This window comes from Manis pentadactyla, chromosome 8 (assembly GCF_030020395.1).
Source record: "Manis pentadactyla isolate mManPen7 chromosome 8, mManPen7.hap1, whole genome shotgun sequence".
NCBI classification, from domain to species: Eukaryota; Metazoa; Chordata; class Mammalia; order Pholidota; family Manidae; genus Manis; species Manis pentadactyla.
Genome location: NC_080026.1, coordinates 109497757 through 109523138, shown reverse-complemented (window position 1 = coordinate 109523138; position 25382 = coordinate 109497757). Strand labels below are relative to the sequence as shown.

Sequence of the window (25382 nt, the reverse complement as noted above, 5' to 3'; positions counted from 1 at the left end):
CTTCTGGCCTGTAGGGTTTCTGTCGAGAAGTCTGATGTTAGCCTGATGGGTTTTCCTTTATAGGTGACCTTTTTCTCTCTAGCTGCCTTTAAAACTCTTTCCTTGTCCTTGATCTTTGTCATTTTAATTATTATGTGTCTTGGTGTTGTCCTCCTTGGATCTTTTCTGTTGGGGGTTCTGTGTATTTCCGTGGTCTGCTCGATTATTACCTCCCCCAGTTTTGGGAAGTTTTCAGCAATTATTTCTTCCAAGATAGTTTCTATCCCTTTTCCTCTCTCTTCTTCTTCTGGTATCCCTATAATACGGATATTGTTCCTTTTGGATTGGTCACACAGTTCTCTTAATATTGTTTCATTCCTGTAGATCCTTTTATCTCTCTCTATGTCAGCTTCTATGCGTTCCTGTTCTCTGGTTTCAATTCCATCAATGGCTTCTTGCATCCTATCCATTCTGCTTATAAACCCTTCCAGAGTTTGTTTCATTTGTGTAATCTCCTTTCTGGCATCTGTGATCTCCGTCCGGACTTCATCCCATATCTCTTGTGTATTTCTCTGCATCTCTGTCAGCATGTTTATGATTTTTATTTTGAATTCTTTGTCAGGAAGACTGGTTAGGTCTGTCTCCTTCTCTGGTGTTGTCTCTGTGATCTTTGTCTGCCTGTAGCTTTGCCTTTTCATGGTGATAGGAATAGTTTGCAGAGCTGGGACGAGTGATGCCTGGAAGAACTTCCCTTCTTGTTGGTTTGTGGCCTTCCTCTCCTGGGAGAACAGCGACCTCTAGTGGCTTGTGCTGGGTAGCTGCGCGCAGACAGGGCTTCTGCTTCCTGCCCTGCTGCTATGGAGTTTTTCTCCGGTGTTGCTGTGGGCGTGGCCTGGCTCGGCAGCTGTTCCAAAGTGGTGGAGTCGCGTTCAAGGGGGAGCGGCCGGGATACTATTTATCTCCGTAAGGGGCCTCCCTGCTCCCTGCAGCCCAGGGGATTAGGGTGCCCAGAGATCCCCGGATTCCCTACCTCTGGATTAAGTGTCCCACCCTGCCCCTTTAAGACTTCCAAAAAGCACCCGCCAAAACAAAATGACCACAAAGAAAAAAAAAGAAAAAGAAAGAAAATTTTAAAAATAAATAAATAAATAAATAAATAAATAAATAAAAATGGCCGCTCTTTCATCTTTATTCTCCCTCACCAGCCTCAGGCATCTGCTCACCCGTCTTGCTGCACTATTTCCCTAGTATTGGGGTCCCTATCCCTTTAAGACTTCCAAAAAGCGCTCGCCAAAACGAAACAGAAAAAAAAAAAAATGTCCGCTTGCTTTTCTTATGTCCTCTGGCACCAGGCCTCCGGTACCCTCTCACTGTTCTTTCTGCCCTATTTCCCCAGTATCCAGGGCCCCACGCATGCACTGTGTCTTCAGTCTTGTCCGGATGGCTGTGGCTGGGTATTCAGCAGTCCTGGGCTCCGTCTCCCTTCAGCTCTGCCTATTCTTCTCCCGCCGGGAGCTGGGGGGAGGGGTGCTCTAGTCCCGCCAGGCCGGGGATTGTATCTTACTCCCTTTATGAGGCACTGGGTTCTCTCAGGTGTGGATGTGGTCTGGATGTTGTCCTGTGTTCTCTGGTCGTTATTCTAGGAAGAGTTGTCTTTGTTATATTTTCATAGATATATGTGGTTTTGGGAGGAGATTTCCGCTGCTGTACTCATGCCACCATCTTGGCTCCACCTCCAAGACTTACTTTTAGAGCACTTTTAGGTTCACAAAATTGAGAGGAAGTTAGAAATTTCCCTTATACCCTGCCCCCACACATGTATGTCCTCCCCCACTATCAACATCCCCCACCAGAGCAGTATATTTGTGACAACTGATGAATCTACATTAATACACTGTAATCAACCAAAGTTCATAGTTTACATTATGGTTCACTTTTGGTATGCACATACTGTGGGTTTGGACAAATGTATAATGACATGTATCCATCATTATGGGATCATACAGAATATGTTCACTTCCCTAAAAATTGTCTGTGCTCCACCTGTTTATCCCTTCCACCTCTTCACAAACCCCTGCCAATTACTGATCATTTTGCTCTCTGTACAGTTTTGCCTTTTTCAGAATGCTGACAGTTGGAGTCTTATAGTTTGTAGTCTTTAAAGATTGGCTTCTTTCATTTAGTAACATGCATTTAAGGTTCCTCCATGTCTTGCCATGGCTGATAGCTCATTACCTTCTAGTGCTGAATAATATTCCATTGTGTGCATTTACCACTGTTTGTTTATCCATTCACCTACTGAAGGACATCTTGATTGTTTCCAAGTTTTGGTGATCATGAATACAGCTGCTAGAAATCCATTTGCAGACAAAAGCATGGACATAAGTTTTCAACTCCTTTGGATTAATAATAAGGAGCACAATTGCTAGATCATATGGTAGGAGTATGTTGTTTTGTAAGAAACCACCAAACTCTTCCGGTGACCTCAGCATTTTATATTCTTATCCAGTGACAAATGAGACCATTCATTGTTCCACATCCTTCCTAGCATTTGGTGTTGTCAGTGTTATAAAATTTGGCCTTCAAATAGGTATATAGTGGCATTTCATTGTTGTTTTATTTTGCATTTCTCTGATGACCTATGAGGTGGACCATCTTTTCATATACTTACTTGTCATCTTATCTTCTTTGGTAAAGTGTCTGTTAAGATGTTTGGCCCATTTTTAAATAAGGTTGTTTGTTTTCTTTTTGTTAAGCTTTTAGAGTTCTGTGTATGTTTTGGATAACAGTCCTTTATCAGATGTGTCTTTTGCAAGTACTTTCTCCCAATCTGTGGCTTATCTTCTCATTCTATTGACATTGTCTTTTATAGAGCAGTTTTAAATTTTACTCGACTCCAGTTTATTATTTCTTTCATAGATTGTGCCTTTGGTGTTATCTGATGTTTTTATATATCATATTTTCATTTTCATTCCATTAAATTTTTTTCTAATTCTCCTTGTGATTTCTTTTTTGACTTATGGATTATTTAATTTCCAAACATTTATGGATTTTTCAAATTTATTTCTGTTGTTGAACTCTAATTTAATTTTGTTGTGGTCAGGACATATACATTATATGATTTAATCCTTTTAAATTTATGAGATTTGCATAGACATTGAGAAGTGACTGATGTTTTCCATTGGGAAGGGGGATAAAGGGACACAAAAATTCTCAATCATAAGTTGGTCATGGGGATGGTAGTACACATAGAGAATATAGCCATTAAATCTGTAACATCTTCTGATGCTAACAGATAGCAACTGCACCAGTTAGGGTGAGGATTTAATAATGTGAGCACTGTTGAACCACTGTGTTGTATACTTGAAGGCAATATAAGATTACATATCAACTATACTTCAATTTTTAAAAATTTAACAAAAATAAATAAATATGTGAGATTTGTATTATAGTCTAGCAGATAGGTCTAGCCTAAAGGGAATTCTGTGTGTCCTAGAAAAGAATGTGTATCCTGCTATTATTGGATGGAGTGCTCTGTAGATTCAATCAGGTCAAGTTTGATGATACTCAAATTTTCTGTTATCTTTGTTGATTTTCTGTCTAGATTTCCTATCCGTTATTGAGAATTTGGTATTGAAGTCTCTTTCTATTGTTGAATTTTCTATTTTCCTTTCCAAGTTTGTCAATTTTGTTACATGAATTTTGGTGTTCTGTTGTTGGCATGTATACGTTTGTAATTGTTACGTTTTTCTTGTACATGGACATTTTTTTTTTTTTTTTGTTATTTCTTGTTGTGTCGATACTGGCCATCTGACTAGTGTGAGGTGATATTTCATACTGGTTTTGATTTGCGTTTCCATGATGATTTGTGATGGTGAGCACCTTTCACGTGTCTGTTGGCTATCTGCATGTCGTCTTAGGGAAACTGTCTATTCAGGTCCTCTACCCATTTTTATTTATTTATTTATTTTTTTTTCATTTTTTTTATAATAATTATTTTTTATTGAAGGGTAGTTGACACACAGTATTACATTACATGAGTTTCAAGTGTACAACACAGTGGTAGAACATTTATATACATAATTCTAGGTTCCAGCTATCACCCTACCAGGCTGTTACAATATCTTGACTATATTCCTTATGCTATACATTACATCCCGGTTACTAATTTATTTTACCATTGGAAGTCTGTCCTTTTTTTTTTTTTTTTTTTTTTTGTGAGGGCATCTCTCATATTTATTGATCAAATGGTTGTTAACGACAATAAAATTCTGTATAGGGGAGTCAATGCTCAATGCACATTCATTATTCCACCCCAAGCCTAATTTTTGTCAGTCTCCAATCTTCTGAGGCATAACAAACAAGTTTTTACATGTAGAACAAATTCTTACATAATGAATAAGTTACATAGTGAACAGTACAAGGGCAGTCATCACAGAAACTTTCGGTTTTGCTCATGCATTATGAACTATAAACAGTCAGTTCAAATATGAATACTGATTTGGTTTTTATACTTGATTTATATGTGGATACCACATTTCTCTCTTTATTATTATTATTTTTAATAAAATGCTGAAGTGGTAGGTAGATACAAGATAAAGGTAGAAAACATAGTTTAGTGTTGTATGAGAGCACATGTAGATGATCAGGTGTGTGCCTGTAGACTATGTGTTAATCCCAGCTAGACCAGGGCAATAAAACATCCACGTATGCAGAAGATTTCTCTCAGAACGGGGGGGTGAGGTTCTAAGCCTCACCTCTGTTGATCCCCAATTTCTCACCTGATGGCCCCCCTGCGACTGTGCCTGTCTTAGGTTGTTCCTCCCTTGAGGAATCTTACCCATCTCTGGCTAACCAGTCATCTTCCGGGGCCATACAGGGAAATGTGAAGTTGGTAAGTGAGAGAGAAGCCTTATTGTTTGAAAAAGTTAGCTTTTTACTTCTTTGCATATTTATGCCCTGTGGCTTCTATGCCCAGCATTTGTCTTGAGGTATCTTTACCACTTGGAAGAATTATGATACTCGGTAAATTTGATATGAGGCACAAATTCTATTTAAGGGTTGTAATTAGGAAGGAAGAAGAAAAGCTATAGAAGTAGCAGGCGGAAGAAAACATGGGAAGATTGATTATTTCTTTGATATATCTTCTTGTAGAATAACTTCAGCATGTATAGGTTTTAAGCTACTACTTAAATTGCACACACACATTAACATAATAGGAGTATAGTTACATAACCAAAGCATATCTGTAATTACCAGCCCTCTGCAGTGAAACCAAGAAAACCAGTTAGGCACTTTAGGCATTTGTGAAAACTTATCTATGATATGGTGGATATTGTCCAAATGAACTTGAACAGTCTGAGAGAAATCAGACAAATTAAAACAACCCATTCCTGGGGACTGTTCACATGCCATATGTTCTTTTAACAATAAATAGTTTGTAGTTGTAAGACTTTGGAGCGCTACAATTTGCACTTCTCCAAATTCTTGGTTGAGTTCCAACAGTATAGATCCAGTCCAATTTTGTTGTTTTACTGTATGCACAGGCCAGCTTAGATATCTCCTTCCTCATTCCCATGGCAGGTCCAGGAACTGGTGGGATGAGTGCATCTACAGCTGTAGCAGTGCGTGGATCTTTGTTGGGGTTTTTTGATGATCATCTTCTGGCATGAGTCTTCCAGAGGGTGCAGATGTTGGAAGTTCTTTTTCATATCGTATCTTAGTTCATTTTCGGGGTAGCCCAATTAGGCTTTGATCCTCTGTATAAACACAAACAGACCCTTTGCCTACACTTTTATATGCCCTTTATACCCTTGTGTAGAACTCGTTGGAGGTTACCACACAGGAACTGCCCTTTTTTTTTTTTTTTTTCTATCACTAATCTACACTTACATGACGAATATTATGTTTACTAGGCTCTCCCCTATACCAGGTCTCCCCTATAAACCCCTTTACAGTCACTGTCCATCAGCATAGCAAAATGTTGTAGAATCACTACTTGCCTTCTCTGTGTTGTACAGCCCTCCCTTTTCTCCTACCCCCCCATGCATGTTAATCTTAATACCCCCCTACTTCTCCCCCCCTTATCCCTCCCTACCCACCCATCCTCCCCAGTCCCTTTCCCTTTGGTACCTGTTAGTCCATTCTTGAGTTCTGTGATTCTGCTGCTGTTTTGTTCCTTCAGTTTTTCCTTTGTTCTTATATTCCACAGATAAGTGAAATCATTTGGTATTTCTCTTTCTCCGCTTGGCTTGTTTCACTGAGCATAATACCCTCCAGCTCCATCCATGTTGCTGCAAATGATTGGATTTGCCCTTTTCTTATAGCTGAGTAGTATTCCATTGTGTATATGTACCACATCTTCTTTATCCATTCATCTACTGATGGACATTTAGGTTGCTTCCAATTCTTGGCTATTGTAAATAGTGCTGCAATAAACATAGGGGTGCATCTGTCTTTCTCAAACTTGATTGCTGCATTCTTAGGGTAAATTCCTAGGAGTGCAATTCCTGGGTCAAATGGTAAGTCTGTTTTGAGCATTTTGATGTACCTCCATACTGCTTTCCACAATGGTTGAACTAACTTACATTCCCACCAGCAGTGTAGGAGGGTTCCCCTTTCTCCACAGCCTCGCCAACATTTGTTGTTGTTTGTCTTTTGGATGGCAGCTATCCTTACTGGTGTGAGGTGATACCTCATTGTAGTTTTAATTTGCATTTCTCTGATAATTAGCGATGTGGAGCATCTTTTCATGTGTCTGTTGGCCATCTGTATTTCTTTTTTGGAGAACTGTCTGTTCAGTTCCTCTGCCCATTTTTTAATTGGGTTATTTGTTTTTTGTTTGTTGAGGCGTGAGAGCTCCTTATATATTCTGGACGTCAAGCCTTTATCGGATGTGTCATTTTCAAATATATTCTCCCATACTGTAGGGATCCTTCTTGTTCTATTGATGGTGTCTTTTGCTGTACAGAAGCTTTTCAGCTTAATATAGTCCCACTTACTCATTTTTGCTGTTGTTTTCCTTGCCCGGGGAGATATGTTCAAGAAGAGGTCACTCATGTTTATGTCTAAGAGGTTTTCGCCTATGTTTTCTTCCAGGAGTTTAATGGTTTCATGGCTTACATTCAGGTCTTTGATCCATTTTGAGTTTACTTTTGTATATGGGGTTAGACAATGGTCCAGTTTCATTCTCCTACATGTAGCTGTCCAGTTTTGCCAGCACCACCTGTTGAAGAGACTGTCATTTCGCCATTGTATGTCCATGGCTCCTTTATCAAATATTAATTGACCATATATGTCTGGGTTAATGTCTGGATTCTCTAGTCTGTTCCATTGGTCTGTGGCTCTGCTCTTGTGCCAGTACCAAATTGTCTTGATTACTATGGCTTTATAGTAGAGCTTGAAGTTGGGGAGTGAGATCCCCCCTACTTTATTCTTCTTTCTCAGGATTGCTTTGGCTATTCGGGGTCTTTGGTGTTTCCATATGAATTTTTGAATTATTTGTTCCAGTTCATTGAAGAATGTTGCTGGTAGTTTCATAGGGATTGCATCAAATCTGTATATTGCTTTGGGCAGGATGGCCATTTTAACGATATTAATTCTTCCTAGCCACGAGCATGGGATGAGTTTCCATCTGTTAGTGTCCCCTTTAATTTCTCTTAAGAGTGACTTGTAGTTTTCAGAGTATAAGTCTTTCACTTCTTTGGTTAGGTTTATTCCTAGGTATTTTATTTTTTTTGATGCAATTGTGAATGGAGTTGTTTTCCTGATTTCTCTCTCTGTTGGTTCATTGTTAGTATATAGGAAAGCCACAGATTTCTGTGTGTTGATTTTGTATCCTGCAACTTTGCTGTATTCCGATATCAGTTCTAGTAGTTTTGGGGTGGAGTCTTTAGGGTTTTTTATGTACAGTATCATGTCATCTGCAAATAGTGACAGTTTAACTTCTTCTTTACCAATCTGGATTCCTTGTATTTCTTTATTTTGTCTGATTGCCGTGGCTAGGACCTCCAGTACTATGTTAAATAACAGTGGAGAGAGTGGGCATCCCTGTCTAGTTCCCGATCTCAGAGGAAATGCTTTCAGCTTCTCGCTGTTCAATATAATGTTGGCTGTGGGTTTATCATAGATGGCCTTTATTATGTTGAGGTACTTGCCCTCTATTCCCATTTTGCTGAGAGTTTTTAACATGAATGGATGTTGAACTTTGTCAAATGCTTTTTCCGCATCTATGGAGATGATCATGTGGTTTTTGTCTTTCTTTTTGTTGATGTGGTGGATGATGTTGATGGACTTTCGAATGTTGTACCATCCTTGCATCCCTGGGATGAATCCCACTTGGTCATGGTGTATGATCCTTTTGATGTATTTTTGAATTCGGTTTGCTAATATTTTGTTGAGTATTTTTGCATCTACGTTCATCAGGGATATTGGTCTGTAGTTTTCTTTTTTGGTGGGGTCTTTGCCTGGTTTTGGTATTAGGGTGATGTTAGCTTCATAGAATGAGTTTGGGAGTATCCCCTCCTCCTCTATTTTTTGGAAAACTTTAAGGAGAATGGGTATTATGTCTTCCCTGTATGTCTGATAAAATTCCGAGGTAAATCCATCTGGCCCGGGGGTTTTGTTCTTTGGTAGTTTTTTGATTACCTCTTCAATTTCGTTGCTGGTAATTGGTCTGTTTAGATTTTCTGTTTCTTCCTGGGTCAATCTTGGAAGGTTATATTTTTCTAGGAAGTTGTCCATTTCTCCTAGGTTTCCCAGCTTGTTAGCATATAGGTTTTCATAGTATTCTCCAATAATTCTTTGCATTTCCGTGGGGTCCGTCGTGATTTTTCCTTTCTCGTTTCTGATACTGTTGATTTGTGTTGACTCTCTTTTCTTCTTAATAAGTCTGGCTAGAAGCTTATCTATTTTGTTTATTTTCTTGAAGAACCAGCTCTTGGTTTCATTGATTTTTGCTATTGTTTTATTCTTCTCAATTTTATTTATTTCTTCTCTGATCTTTATTATGTCCCTCCTTCTGCTGACCTTAGGCCTCATCTGTTCTTCTTTTTCCAATTTCGATAATTGTGACATTAGACCATTCATTTGGGATTGCTCTTCCTTTTTTAAATATGCTTGGATTGCTATATACTTTCCTCTTAAGACTGCTTTTGCTGTGTCCCACAGAAGTTGGGGCTTAGTGTTGTTGTTGTCATTTGTTTCCATATATTGCTGGATCTCCATTTTGATTTGGTCATTGATCCATTGATTATTTAGGAGCGTGTTGTTAAGCCTCCATGTGTTTGTGAGCCTCTTTGCTTTCTTTGTACAGTTTATTTCTAGTTTTATGCCTTTGTGGTCTGAAAAGTTGGTTGGTAGGATTTCAATCTTTTGGAATTTTCTGAGGCTCTTTTTGTGTCCTAGTATGTGGTCTATTCTGGAGAATGTTCCATGTGCACTTGAGAAGAATGTATATCCCGCTGCTTTTGGATGTAGAGTTCTATAGATGTCTATTAGGTCCATCTGCTCTACTGTGTTGTTCAGTGCTTCCGTGTCCTTACTTATTTTCTGCCCAGTGGATCTATCCTTTCGGGTGAGTGGTGTGTTGAAGTCTCCTAGAATGAATGCATTGCAGTCTATATCCCCCTTTAGTTCTGTTAGTATTTGTTTCACATATGCTGGTGCTCCTGTGTTGGGTGCATATATATTTAGAATGGTTATATCCTCTTGTTTGACTGAGCCCTTTATCATTATGTAGTGTCCTTCTTTATCTCTTGTTACTTTCTTTGTTTTGAAGTCTATTTTGTCTGATATTAGTACTGCAACCCCTGCTTTCTTCTCACTGTTGTTTGCTTGAAATATGTTTTTCCATCCCTTGACTTTTAGTCTGTACATGTCTTTGGGTTTGAGGTGAGTTTCTTGTAAGCAGCATATAGATGGGTCTTGCTTTTTTATCCATTCTGTTACTCTGTGTCTTTTGATTGGTGCATTCAACCCATTAACATTTAGGGTGACTATTGAAAGATATGTACTTATTGCCATTGCAGGCTTTAAATTCGTGGTTACCAAAGGTTCAAGGTTAGCCTCTTTAGTATCTTACTGCCTAACTTAGCTCGCTTATTGAGCTGTTATATACACTGTCTGGAGATTCTTTTCTTCTCTCCCTTCTTGTTCCTCCTCCTCGATTCTTCATATGTTGGGTGTTTTGTGCTGTGCTCTTTCTAGGAGTGCTCCCATCTAGAGCAGTCCCTGTAAGATGTTCTGTAGAGGTGGTTTGTGGAAAGCAAATTCCCTCAGCTTTTGTTTGTCTGGGAATTGTTTAATCCCACCGTCATATTTGAATGATAGTCGTGCTGGATACAGTATCCTTGGTTCAAGGCCCTTCTGTTTCATTGTATTAAATATATCATGCCATTCTCTTCTGGCCTGTAGGGTTTCTGTTGAGAAATCTGACGTTAGCCTGATGGGTTTCCCTTTATAGGTGACCTTTATCTCTCTAGCTGCCTTTAACACTCTTTCCTTGTCCTTGATCTTTGCCATTTTAATTATTATATGTCTTGGTGTTGCCCTTCTTGGATCCTTTCTGTTGGGGGTTCTGTGTATTTCCGTGGTCTGTTTGATTACTTCCTCCCCCAGTGTGGGGAAGTTTTCAGCAATTATTTCTTCTAAGATACTTTCCATCTCTTTGCCTCTCTCTTCTTCTTCTGGGACCCCTATAATACGGATATTGCTCCTTTTAGATTGGTCACACAGTTCTCTTAATATTGTTTCATTCCTGGAGATCCTTTTGTCTCTCTCTATGTCAGCTTCCATGCGTTCCTGTTCTCTGATTTCAATTCCATCAATGGCCTCTTGCATTCTATCCATTCTGCTTATAAACCCTTCCAGAGTTTGTTTCATTTCTGCGATCTCCTTTCTGGCATCTGTGATCTCTTTCCGGACTTCATCCCATTTTTCTTGCGTATTTCTCTGCATCTCTGTCAGCATGTTTATGATTCTTATTTTGAATTCTTTGTCAGGAAGACTGGTTAGGTCTGTCTCCTTCTCTGGTGTTGTCTCTGTGATCTTTGTCTGCCTGTAGCTTTGCCTTTTCATGGTGATAGGAATAGTCTGCAGAACTGGGACGAGTGACGGCTGGAAGGACTTCCCTTCTTGTTGGTTTGTGGCCCTCCTCTCCTGGGAGAACAGTGGCCTCTAGTGGCTTGTGCTGCGCAGCTGCGCGCAGACAGGGTTTCTGCTTCCTGCCCGGCTGCTATGGAGTTAATCTCCGCTGTTGCTGTGGGCGTGGCCTGGCTCGGGCAGCTACTCCAAAATGGTGGAGTCGCGTTGGAGCAGGGGCTGCTGGGAGGCTATTTATCTCCGTAAGGGGCCTCCCTGCTCCCTGCAGCCCAGGGGTTAGGGTGCCCAGAGATCCCGGATTCCCTACCTCTGGATTAAGTGGCCCGCCCTGCCCCTTTAAGACTTCCAAAAAGCACCCGCCAAAACAAAACAACGACCACAAAAAAAAACAAGAAAAAAAAATTTTTTTTTTTAATTAAAAAAAAAAAAAAAAAATTTTAATTAAAAAAAAAAGGTGGTCGTTCGTTTTTCTTTATTCTCCGGTGCCAGCCTCAGGCCTCTACTCACCGGTCTTTCTGCCCTGTTTCCCTAATATTGGGGTCCCTATCCCTTTAAGACTTCCAAAAAGCGCTCGCCAAAACAAAGCAGCAAAAAAGCAAAAAAAAAAATGGTCGCGCGCTTTTCTTATGTCCTCTGTCGCCCAGCCTCCAGTGCCTGCTCACTGTTCTTGCTGCCCTGTTTTCCCAGTATCGAGGGCCCTGCACTCTGGCCCGGATGGCTGGGGCTGGGTGTTCGGCAGCCCCGGGCTCCGTCTCCCTCCCGCTCTGCCTGCTCTTCTCCCGCCGGGAGCTGGGGGGAGGGGCGCTCGGCTCCCGCGGGGCCGGGGCTTGTATCTTACCCCCTTCGCGAGGCGCTGGGTTCTCTCAGGTGTGGATGTGGTCTGGATATTGTCCTGTGTCCTCTGGTCTTTATTCTAGGAAGGGTTGTCTTTGTTATATTTTCATAGATATATGTTGTTTTGGGAGGAGATTTCCGCTGCTCTACTCACGCCGCCATCTTCCGCCCCCCCTCGGACATTTTTATTATTACAAAATGTCCCATACTGATTATCTCTAGTAAATTTTTTATCTTTAAGTCTATTTTGTCTGATACTAGTATAGTCACTCCTACTGTCCTATGGTTACCGTTTGTATGGTGTATCTTCTTTCATCCTTTTATTTTCAATCTATTTGTGTCTTTGACTTCAAAGTGCACCTCTTCAGTTGGAGCCTATATATTTATTCAGCCTAATGGTTTCTGCTTTTAATCAGTGTTTAATCCATTTACATTTAATGTAACTATTGATATAGTTGAATTTAAGTCTGCTATCTTGCTGTTTTCCATTTATTTCATTTTTTTTGTTCCTGTTTTTCCTTTAACCTTTTTGTGCAAGAGATATTGTCTAATGTACCATTTTAACTAACTGTTTTGTTTTGCTTTAGTTATTTTCTTAGTAGTTTCTTATCTTAATACATCTTAAGTCATTTTAATCTACTTAGCATAGTACTAACAATTCCAGTTAAATATAAACTTTGCTACATTAGAGCTCTATTTTCCCCTCCTTTGTGCCATTGTTATTCCAAGTATTACATCTTTATATGTTATAAGCCCAAAATACAGTTTGATAGTTTCTGTTTTGTGCAACTGTCACTTAAATTAGTTGAGAAGAGTGATGAATACTTTCAACTGTCTTTTATATTTACCTATGTAATTACATTTACTGGTGTTCTCTATTTTTTGTGTGGTTTTGAGTCACCATGTGGTGTCATTTCCTTTCAGCCTGAAAGGCTTCCATTCTTATTTCCTGTGAGGCAGACTTTTTCTCACAGTGAATTCTGACCTTTGTTTTTCTGGAAAGATCTAAATGTTGCTTTCAGCTTTGAGGGACAGATTGCTTCATATAGAATTCTTGGCTGGCATTCTTTTTTCTGTCAGCATTTTGAATATGTCATCCTACTGTCTTCTGGCCTCTATTATCTGGTAAAAATTCAGCTGTTAATTCCATAGTGTTCCTCTATATGTGAGGAGTCATTCCAATTCCAAGATTTCCATTTGATCATTTTTTATAATTTCCATCTCTGTATTTATATTTGACTAGTCAATAAAGTCACACCTTCCTTTAATTTTTTATTGATCCCTTTAGTTCTTTGAACATATTTATAATAGCGGTTTTGAAAGCTTCATCCACTAAGTCTAACATTTGGGCCCCATCAGAGAAGGTTTCTATTGACTGCTTTTATTTCTTGTTTTGGGGTCATACTTTCCTATTTCTTTGCACATTATGATTTTTCTCTTTTGTTGAAAATTGTGAGTTTTAGATAATGTGTTGGAGCAACCGTGGATTCTGAATCCTCCATTCCAGGTTGTTCTTGTTGTTTCTTGTTTGTTTGTTTGTTTCATTAGTGACCTACCTAGGCTAATTCTACAGAGTCTGTCTCCCTTGCATCATGTAGCTGCTGATATCGCTTAAGTGTTTTATTTTTAATCATTTTTTGTTTTTAAGGCCAGCTTCCTAAGGGTTACCTCTGAGTCAGCATAGCTTAATGCTGAGAGAGTGATTGATCAGAGGTTGTGCTTACCTTGAGCCAATTTTGCCAGTGGGTCTGTGTGTGGGTTGGGGAACACATTCAAAATGTAAGTAGTGTACAAGTCTGACTGGCTTTTACTTTCTGACATGTCTCCTCATGTCTCCTTTATGAGTGTGCTGGGTTTCACATTCATCTGGGAATGCATGGATAGCTAATGCCCTCTCCAGTCTCTCCTTAGCATACACAGCTTTCCAGACTACAGGGTATGTGTGAGCTTATCAAGGCCCACTGTGGTTGTTTTTCCCCCCAGATCTCCCTGTTAAATTTCTTGCAAGTGTCCTGGTCTATTTCTGGTCCTTACCAGTACCAGACCTCAAGGTGGAGATGTTAGCCTCCCTGGGGCACGTGCTTCATTGCAAATCAAGTTAGCGCCCCCAGCAGTGGAGCTGCTGGGTTTTAGGACTTCCCTTGCCCTTTTAGAACTACCAACTTAACAGAAACTGGGAGAGGGTATTTTGCTCTAAATTATTTCACTCAGCCACTTTGTATTGAACATTAAGGTTTTTCTGACTTTTTGGTACAATGACCATCCTTATGAAGTTTTCATTTCTTGCCACTTGTTTTAGTTTCCTAGACCTGTCATAACAAATTGCCATAAGCTCAATGGTATAAAATGACAGAAATTTATTCTCTCATAGTTCAGGAGACCAGAAGTCCAGAATCAAAACTTTGCCAGGGTTGACTGCTTCTGGGGCTCTGAGGGGGAATCTATTCCATGCCTCTGTCTTAGCTTCTGGTAGCTGCTAACAACCCTTGGCAGAGCAACATCCTACCAGTCCCTGTACCCATGAACACTCGGCTTTCTTCCCAGTGTGTCTGTGTGTCCGAATCTCCCATTCCTTTCTTTTATAAAGATACCAGTCATTGGGTTTAGGGTACAATGTAATCTCACATCACCTTATCTTAACTATGTCTTCAAAGATCCTATTTCCAAATAAGGTTACATCCTGAAATTCCAAATGGATATGAATTTGGGGGGGAACCTCTTCAACCCAGTGAACCATTCATTATAAAGTATCACCTGAAAATCAGTATGGTCTCTTTGTTGTGGATCCTGCCATCTTTTGTGAAGATGAGTTTGAAAATGAAAACAATGGTAAGATGGCACTTGACCTTTTTTGTTGGTTCCTCAAGTTAAGCTAGCTTATATCCTCTTTTTGGCTTTTTTATTCACATTGTTAAGAAAAAGGCAGAGAGATCTGTGGACAGGAAAGGAGTTGCAGAGCCTCACCCTTCTCAACTCTGATTTGTGCTTCTGTTTTAAATCTAGAGCCAAATAACTATCGGACCATGCATGGCCGGGCAGTAAACGGCAGCCAGTTGGGAAAGGATTACATCCAGCTGAAGAGTCTATTGCAGCCCATCCGGATTTACTCCAGAGCCAGCTTGTATGGGCCTAATATTGGGCGGCCCAGGAAAAACGTCATCGCTCTCCTTGATGGGTAGGTCCAATTATTTAGCAGTTGTTCAACATTGTTCATTAAATCTAATGAGTTAATGTATTTGTACTTTTCCTGGTTATTTCCGGTCGTAAGAAGGATGCAGAGACTTTTTCCGTAGTCACTTTCCCCACTCTAAGTCAGGGATTCCCCACTTCAAACCAGGATTCCCTGCTTTAAATCTGTATCAAACAGTGGAAGAACTCATCTCTCCAGGCCTTACACAGTCAGCAGAAGGTGGTGAGATGGGAGGAATATCACAATCTCCAGGGCAGGTTGGAAAGGATACAATGTTTCAAGTAGCACATGTAATATTATAGCATTTCATAACATCATTTTTATATTTTTTGAAAAGCAAAATATTATCTGCCCTATTCTTGTGACCTCTTACAGAAAGTAAAATCCTGGTCAGTGGAGCTGGGTTAACAAGTTGAGAAACACTACAAATACTTGCAGATGAAAGCACAACTTAACAAATAGAATTAGTAGTGGGTATTCTGGAAATTGCTATAAAGTGACTTATTTAATTTTAAGCATTGGTTATGGACGCTTACTACGTTGAATGCTCTCCACCCCAGTCCTGCTGCAGGCCCAGATTGTGTAAGTGGGACATCTGTGCAGGCTGGGTCTTTTTATTCAGGGTCAGTGGGAATATCTGAGGAAATGGAATGAGAAAGGCTGAAATGTATGTTGAGTCCAAGACCCAAAGTGGAGCTGTAACTGGAGCAGGAAGGGTGGGAACAATGAAGTTGGGACAGTCTAGAGTTTTTCTGAAACACAGAGTATGCACCAAGGCACAGGTTTTATGTGGCGTCTGGTCATACTCTGGGATGGTATGGTTATTCCTGCAAATTCAAAGCTGAGTAAGGCCTTTTCCAGAGAAGTGCACAGCCCAAGTGAGGTTAGCAAATGCTACACGAGTATGAACAGAGGTATCTAAGGAGAGAGAAACGTTTGGCCAGCCCCCTCCAGTGGCCCCTGTGGCTCCTTGGCCCCTATGGCTCTCTCCTCCATGTTGTGGTGGCTTAGATTAGATCAAAGCTAATGAACACAGCAGACATGACTGAAGGTTTGGGAAACAGATGGATTTATGCAAATGTAGTTCCGGGCTTCCGTTTGTATTCATAATACATAATCCAGCAAAGCAAGTAACTCTATGATTTAAGTCCACATAAGTACTCTTTCGGATTATCCTTTCTCTTTAATGATTTGATTATGTATTCTCATGGGACTGACAATATCCTCTTAGTAGCATGACCCTGATTCAATCAATCATTCATTCATTCATTCTGCAAATGTTCCAGGTACTATGTTACGAACTGTGAATGTAATAATAAACACAGATACTTGCTCTGCCCTCGTAGTGTATATAATATGGTAGGGGAGACATAAACATTAATCAACGGATCTTAAAACTAAGATAATACCAAGGAGAGGTACATGATGCTGTTTAATGACCAAAAGGGTTGGTATCTGACTGAATTAGGAGGTCATGGAGTCCACTTCCTCATACATCCAAAAACAATTAGGACTCAAGAGAGTAGAGAAAATAACTTAGTGCTAGGGAAGGTACTGATGAGCACAGTTTTTCCTTTTAAGTCCCAGAAAAAAAAAAAATGGAGATTTATCTTTCTTAATGTATATGTACTAAATATACAGTGAAATATAACTTGAAACACATAAACATTCCCAGCAACTCAACCAACAATAACAAAAATGTCAGCACTCTATATTACCAGCTCCATAGTCTTTTGCAACCCTCCTGGTTATACAGATATAATTTTACATAGTTGTGATTATTGTACGTACATCATTTTAAGTTCTGTATTTTTTATTCATTGCTTTATATTGCTCTTTCATTATTTATACATAGTTCTCATATTTGTCGCTCTTAATAGCAATAAAATATTCCATTACATTAATGTACTGAAGTCTGCCTAAATGTTCTCTCACTTTGGGGCATTTGGACTGTTTCCACGTTTTGTCTGTAAAATATAGCACAGCTATAAACATCTTTATACAAATAGCTTGTTTTATTTCTTTTGAATTACATCCTTGGGCTATATTCCAAAACGTTGGGTTTCTGGGTCAAAGTTTATGATAGTTTTTATGGCTTTTATATTTGTTGCCAAATTTCCTTTCAGAACAATTTCTCCAGGTTGCAGGGCAACAAAGTATTGTGTATCTTTCCCCTCCAAACTCCCTAGCATGAGTATTATCATTTTTATTCATTTACTCTATTTTAAGTAATGCAAGATCATGCCTCATGGTTGTTTAAATTTGAATTCCTTTAACTACGAAAAGAACTGAAAATTTTCCAAACCATTATGCTGTGTCCTTTCCCCCATCCCAGGTTTGGTCAGTGATGCAATGACCATGTTGCATGAGGTGCAGACCAGGAGGCCGTTTTAGCTGAATTCCTCCCCTTTGTTCATGCTCTCCACTAGTCATTATGTTCTGTTATTTCTGACTAGTGACTATCACTCATATCTTATCTTCTTTTCATCTTTATTTTAAACCTTATCATTTTCCCCACTAAATGACTTCTCCGTATTTAGTCTCAGACTCTAATCATTTCTTCATATACATTTCTGAGTAGTTTTCAAAAAATACAGTATGTAGTCCAGTCACTCACTCTTGCTTGAAATCCAAGCCCTTTCACATGCATCCTTGTTTGTTAGGGTCCAGTGCATCCCTCACCTTGCAACTAGTAAACAGCTATACCCCCTTGTACAAGCTGCCCCTTAGCTACATCAAAGTTTGTGTGAATTTTGGAAGATGCCATACACATTTTTACCTTTGCACCTTTCTAGTGTGTGTCATTTTCTTTGGGATACCACCCACTCCCCTCACTTTTCCTCTTTTCAACAGATCTGGTCTGACATCTTTAGGCAGGCTTTCTTATCACCTCTTCTGTCCTTGAATGGCACGTTAAAGTGTTTTCTGTTATAGCACTTATCAAATTGACAATAATGCATTTATTTACATATCTGCCTTCCCTAATAGACTGTGGGCTAGGATAAAGACTTGGTTTGTTTTATTTATTCTGTAATCTCAGAACCTAGGATAACAGTAGGTGTCTTCCAAATGCTTGTTGAATGAATACTGTCTTATTCAACAACTGACTCTAAACTCATCTGATTTGAATAGGAGCAGGGGGAATGGGTGAAATAGGTGAAGGGGAAAAATTAGTGAGAATATTTGATATCTTGATCTGGGCAGTGGTTTACATGAGTGTACACATGTCAGAATTCATCAAGCTGTACACTAAGATTCATGCATTTTATTGTATGTACCTCAATATTTAAAAAATTTTTAAGAAAAAAATTTATCACATTGTAAAACAGTATGGTAAATGTATTTGGGAACTATTGTAAATCATATACATAGTGATTTAAGTAAATTATGGTGATTTATATAAATCATAATGATTGGCTTCAGTGTTAGAGAGCCAAACCAATTTATAAGCTTTTTTTTTTACTTTGTGTAAGAAGATAGTTTAGTTGGATTATCTTCCCAGTTAGGATATGAACTCCACTAGGAGAGAAAAGAATCTTCATATTTGTATCTTCAGGAACTAGTGTGTTGCTAGAATATGGGAAGTACTTAATAAAATGCTTGTTTTATTATTTTCATTTCCTCATTTGGGGATCAGCTATTCCCTAGTCATTGATTTTTATCTAAAGGTATGAAGAATTGTTCTTTAGGATTATATCAGTTTCCTCTGTTTTTCTTTTGTAAACTTCTATGCATCATCTCTATAATGACAACTTCATCTTAATCTCTTGCTTTTCTTATTTTGAAACATGTTTTTATTGTTTCAGAAACTTATTTTTATTATAATTGTTCTTATCTACTTTGTTGTTGATAGTCTTTCTGTTTCTTTCCTTACACAGTTAGGATAAAGTTATTGTTTCATTTTCCTCTAGACTTTTTTTCAATGTTTCATTTTTTAATGTTAGGGTCTTCTAATTTATTTGGAATTTATTGCTGTCTGCTATAGAGAAAGGACCCACTCTATTTTTTGGTGATACAGTCATATCAAGAAAATCAATATTCATTAAAAACTTGCTTCCTGAGGCTCCTTTTGAAGCTTTGAAGCCATAATGAGATGAGTAAATTCCCTCTCAATAAGTATTTATTGAACACCTACTTTATGTTTGATCCTTGCTACAGTGCTGGGTAAATGTTGATGAATAAAGCCGAAGTGATTCTTAACTCTCTTGAAGCTGAGCAAAAGAGAGTCACAGTATATAAGAAAACAAGTAAATGATTACAAATTGTATGCAATTCTGTAAGGAAAATGATCAGGATGCCTGGGGTTAAGGGATCTATTTGGACTAGGTGATCAGAAACTTATCTGAGGAACATTTATTTAAGCCAAGAACAAAAGAATGAGAAAGAGCAACTGTTCAAAGAGTGGAAGGAAGAAAGTTCTAGGTAGAAGTTCTAGATCATGTTTATCAGTGTCCTGAATCAGAAACAAGGTTAAGGTATTTGAGAAATAGAAAGATGGATGGTACAGTGGTGGGAGATGAGAATGCATAGACAGACAAGGACCAGATCATTACTGGATGATATATACCATGGTAAAGAGGTTGTGTATTTTATTCTATGAGTGATGGAAAGCCATTACAGGGTTTTTATAAGGGCAATGACATGTACTACAGTCTATCTACTCTATTCTGTGGGTCAAATAGATATCAAGGTGCAAATGTAAAGGACCAAAGAGCTCAATAAGGAGGCTATTTCACTATAACATTATGGTGGATTAAGTTACGATAATGACAGAAGAGGTGGAGAGGAGTTAGAGTAACGTGATTTGTTGATTGGTGAAGGGGGTTAAGAGAATAGGAGGAATTAATATTAAAGGTTGACTTCCACCTTTTGAATAGTTAGTATATAGAAAGTACCATCACATGCAGAAAAGGGTGCTTTTCAAAAGGACCACCAAAGGCTACACCAAGATGAACACACATTCATACTTAAGAAATACTATCTCTGGAGCAAAAAAAGATGGCTTTGAAGTGTACTAGTTGTGCTGTAAGTTAAGGATAGTGATCTGAGCACAAGCTCCATTTCCTCCTGGAAGCACCATCCCAACTCCTATTAAAAATTGATAAAGAATAAATCTGTAATAGCAAACACACAAAAAAAGGGCTCATCAGCAGATGAGAGATTTTTGACAAATTTTTATAGAACAGTAAACAAATGTAAGCCTCTTGATAGTTAAGCAGAGGGAGGAAGTGGCAACCCAGAGAACATGGGCTCTGGGAAAAGGTAGCCAATCTGCCTAGAAGATAGGCTCCGAGTCAGGAGAGGGTGGGGTAAGAACCAGGGATCCAGCCAATGGGTTTATATGACTGTCTGCAGAGGGAGTATAGACAAAGCTCAACTCTCCCATCCATCGTTTTAAGTTCCCTACACTGTCCATACAGAGCAAAGACAGTGCAGTCTGTTATTTCAAAGCAAATGCCCAAACAAGACTTAGGCACCTTCATCAAAAAAAGCTGAAGGGATAGCCTGGGGATGAGCCTTGTATTGTTAACAGGCAGTTGCTGCTGCATAGTAAAACACTGAGTAAAGCAGTGTGGGGTGCCCTAGTCCAAAGGCTGTCTGTGCCATTTCCCTCTTTAAAAGGAAGTGTGTTTGTCAACATGCTGTGCCCACAAAATAGAGATCCCAGTGAAAAGAGAGGCTTATCTAAAAAGCCCAGATATTCAACTACTGAGAAAAATCTGTACCTGCTCCCTAGAAGAATCTCCTTAGTCCCCAATTTTTAAATATGAATAGATAGCCAAAGATCACAGGACATAAGAAGGAAACTAGTAGCATGAAGGAGAAAAACCAAAATGAATTTAAAAATTGACCCAAGAAGAATTATAATTCAAGATCAGAACTTTAAAAATGAAAATCTGTAATCAGTATCCTTGTACCTAAAGAGTAAAAACACATTTCTATGAAAAAAAGGTACAATCAGAATAAAAAGATATTTCTTGAAACTGAACATACAATTGCTGATGACATAAAGCCCATTAAAGGTTAGGCAATGATTTCTTGGATGCAACACTAAATGTGTAAGTGATGAAAGAAAACATTGATTAATTGGACCTCATCAAAATTAGGAACTTTTGCACATCAAATGACACTATCAAGAATGTGAACAGACACACAGAATGGGAGAAAATATTTGTAAGTCATATAACTGATAAGGGACTTGTATTCAGAATATACATGGAGAACTCTTACCAGTCAACCATAAAAAGACAACCTGTTTTTAAAATGATCAAAAGGGATTTGGTAGACATTTCTCTAAAGAAGATGCACAAGCGGCCAATAAGGACATGAAATGCTCAATATCATAGTGATTTGGAAAATGTAAATCAAAATCACAGTGTGATACCAGTAACATTTACTATGATAGCTATAATCAAAAAGACATACAGAAACAAATATTGGAGAGGATGTGGAGAAATTGTGGGACCCTCATAACATTGTTGGTGGGAATGTAATATGGTACAACTGCTTTGGAAAACATTCTGGCAGTTATTCAAAAGGTTGCATATAGAGTTATCACTATGAATCAACAAATCTACTCCTAAATATATACCCAAGAGAAATGAAAGCAGAGGTCCACAAAAACTTCTGTACAAATACTGATAGTGGCATTATTCATAATAGCCAAAAAGTAAAAACAACCTAACTGTCCATCAACTGATGAAAGGATGCATAAAATGTGGTATATCTATACAACAGAATATTATTTGACAATAAAAAGAATACTGATACATGCTACAACAGGGATAAAACTTGAAAACATTATGCTAATGCAAGAAGCCAGTCATAAAAGGCCACACATTATATGATTCCCTTTATATGAAATGTCACAATAGGCAAATCCATGAAGACAAAAAGTAGATTGCTTAGGGCTGGTGGAGACTGGAGAAATGGAGATTGCTCATGGGTATGGAGTTTCTTTTTGAAGTTAAATATTCTAGAATTAGATTATATTGACTGTTGCACAACTCCGTAAATATAATAAAACTACTATCAAATTGTACACTTACATGGTATTGTCTCCAAAAGGCTGTTAAAAGAAAGAGTCCAATAAAAGAATTGGAAGATAAAATCAAGGAAATCTCCCATACACAGAGCTTTTAGACAGGGACAGAAAATTTTAGATCAAATATTACTGATATAGAGAATCAATTTAGGATGCCCAACAGCCATTATCATAGGAGATCCAGATTCAGAAACAAGGAAGAAAATTGTTGTTACAGAAAACATGAAGATTTTATCAAACTTTATAATGAAAGTACAGGAGTTGACAGAAAATATAAAATGGAGAGAAGAAATAACACATATAAAGGCTGTGATATTCTCACATAATGTATGTGGAGTCAGAAAATATTGTCTACTAGACTATTAAAATAATAAACAGAGAGGTGAAGAAGGGGAGGCCCAGTAAACCAAGTACATGGAGTTAATTCTTGGTTAGAATGACTTATGGTGGCATTTCCTTAAACGTGCTCTGAAAAATATCAGCTCTACAGGATATTAACGTGTGAAAAAGGGAAAAAAAGGTTCCCTGGTCAAGTAATTTGAGAAATAGTGGGATACACAAATTTACTGAAACACTTGCCAGCATATTTAATTTAATACATTAGTTTAAATGAATCTCCAAGAAGAGGATTTAGCATGCAGGATTTCTTAAATTTATTTAACCAGAGTATTATTTTCAGAGACCATCTTGAGGAACTAATGTTCCACTAATATGTTTGGACCACATTGACTCAGAATATGAGCTCTGATCAGGTGAGGACGGCAGCAGAGCAGACCACAAAGTAACTACAGTTTGGGGAGCTCAGAACCGGGACCACTGCGGTGGCCTCGTCACTGGTCTTCTTCCACTCTCGTCTTCTCCAATCTCTTCACCACTCAGGTGCCAGAGAATCTTTACAAACATAATTCACATGATGTAAGTTACTTGCTAAACATTCTGTAATGACTTTTCATTGCTCTTAGGATTAAAGTTGATCTCCTTACCATGTTTGACAAAGTTACACAATGAGTGATCTGGTTGCTGCTCAGCTCTTCATTCCTATCTTCTCCAGCTTTCCCTATTTCTTACCTCACTCAGGCCTCACTAGCCTGGTATAAGCTCTGTTTCTCATTATTTGGTAGCCTTCACATATGCCCTTCTTTCTACCTAGAGTGTTCTTTCCACTTGCCACAGGGCTGTTTTCTCCTCATCCATCAGTCCTTCCTTGAGTAACCTAGCTAACTAGTTACCCATTAACACCTGTTTGTTCTCTAAGAGAGAGAGTATGGAATTTATCACAATTTGTAACCACGTGTTGATTGTTCGTTTATTTGTTAGTTATAGATTATAAACTTCATGAGGGCAGGAAGTATATCTATTGTATTTACCAGCGTATATGCAATGCTGGCACAAAGCCTAGTATATAGTAGGTGCTCAGATTCGTTGAATGAATGAGTGAATGAAGAATGAAGTTATCCTAACATTCTACAGAGTCATCAGTGGAATAGTCTAACCCAAATCTATGTTAGAACAAAAAGCTAGGCAGGGTCTTCTGCTCCCTTGGTAGCCCAGCAAGCTAGGAAAGCATTCTAATTTAGGCAAAGAGGACAAAAGCAAAAGAGAATTAGGAACCAAGTAGTGTTTTTTTCCATCACAGCAGACCATATGATGTATGATATATACTTAATGGTCTACAAACCAGAAACAGAAAAACTGCCTTTTTATATCCAGAAATCTATCTTTAGTTATGTCTAATTACCAGTACTTCTCCTAAGTGCCTACTGCTGATTTATAGACTACCTATACTCAAAGCATAGATAGCAATGAAGGCTGGATGGGTGCCTAAGGATGGTAACTTTACTACGTTCCTGTATATGGGCTCCCATTATGACTTTTGTGCATCCTAGGCACTTTTGATTTCATGGGTCCCTTCCTCCATAAGGACATATTAAAACAACAGCCTTATGTTTTCTACTGTAATAAGTCAATATAGCAGGAGCAGATGGGGGAGAAATAGCGTGATGTGAAGAGCATGCACTTTGAACTAGATGAGACACAGATTAGTTGCTCGGTAGGGCATCTTGAGGAATGATTTAATCTAAAACCTCAGTCTCCTCATCTGTAAGATAATGAATTACCTATGCTTCTTGTGAAGTTAAATGAGATAATGAATTTAAAGTGCTTAGCACAGTTCCTGGCACAGTTGACACCTAAACAAATGTTAGCCACAATTGTTAGGAAGAACAAGTGTATTTCAAAGATGAAATGGCATGTTTTTTTCCAATCACTTTTTTTGCATATGACTCAATGTAACCTTCTAAGCAGTCTGGAGAATTAAATAAGGACTGGAACTAGAAAGATTAATTATAACAACATGTCAAATGAGGGTGATCACAACTCTACCTCCTGTGTAGAGACCTGCCTACATCATATTCTCATTTAGGGTGGGACGGTGGAGAGCTGGGAAAAATTTGGTGCAGAGAGTAATTATTACAATGTTATTTCTAATCATTGATCTGCTTTATTTCAACTGTGAAAGAGTTATATGACTTGGCCAAACTACAGGAGGAAAGAACAATTTATTCCTCTTAGTTTGTAAGAAGAGAGTTTCCATCTCTGCCTCTCTAAAGCAAGGCTTGCCAGCAGCTGTTCAGTGCTCATTATCAAGGAAGCATTGGCTACTGCAGCCGTCTACTCCCTAGCTGAGAATTGTGTTAACAACTATTTACTTCTAAAGTCGCTTTCTTCTGTTTTATTTTTGTCCTGGAAAGGACTTCTTTCCTTGATTAGAGAAACAGCCTAATTCCTTACTCAAGCCCAGGGTTAGTGGTTATTGCCATTATGATAAAGGATGTTTCTCTCTTTCACTAATATGTCAGAGAGGTTAGACGGGGGTTAGAAAGAACTCTGGAGAAGCAGGCTGGAGTTCTGGAACATAGACTTAGAACTGACACAGATGGTCTTGGGAAATACTCTTCCTCACTTTCTATTTTTTCCATTCCTTTATTCCCTTCCTCCTACTTTTCTGAGAACCCTACCTTCTCCTCCAACAATGGCTTACCCTAACAGGTGCTGCTAAGATTGGAATCTGTCAAAGGTGTGGCCTCTGATCCTCTTGCATTAGAAGCACCTGTATTGCTTCTTAAAAATGCAGCATATTTCCTAGGCTCCAGCCCAAACCTACTGAACCAGAATGGGTGGAAATGGGACATAGATAATGGCACTTTGAACAGGGACCCCAAGGGATTCTTTGCA

At 38.6% G+C, this 25382-nt stretch overlaps 1 protein-coding gene across 1 annotated transcript in view; it reads left to right on the top strand.

Moving 5' to 3' along the window:
* Nucleotides 1–25382, top strand: part of HPSE2 (heparanase 2 (inactive)) — a 678034-nt gene that overhangs the window by 455092 nt on the left and 197560 nt on the right. Inside the window, exon 5 of the mRNA XM_036886477.2 lies at nt 14917–15088. Coding sequence (XP_036742372.1) covers nt 14917–15088 — 172 coding nt within the window. The remainder of the gene's footprint in view (nt 1–14916; nt 15089–25382) is intronic.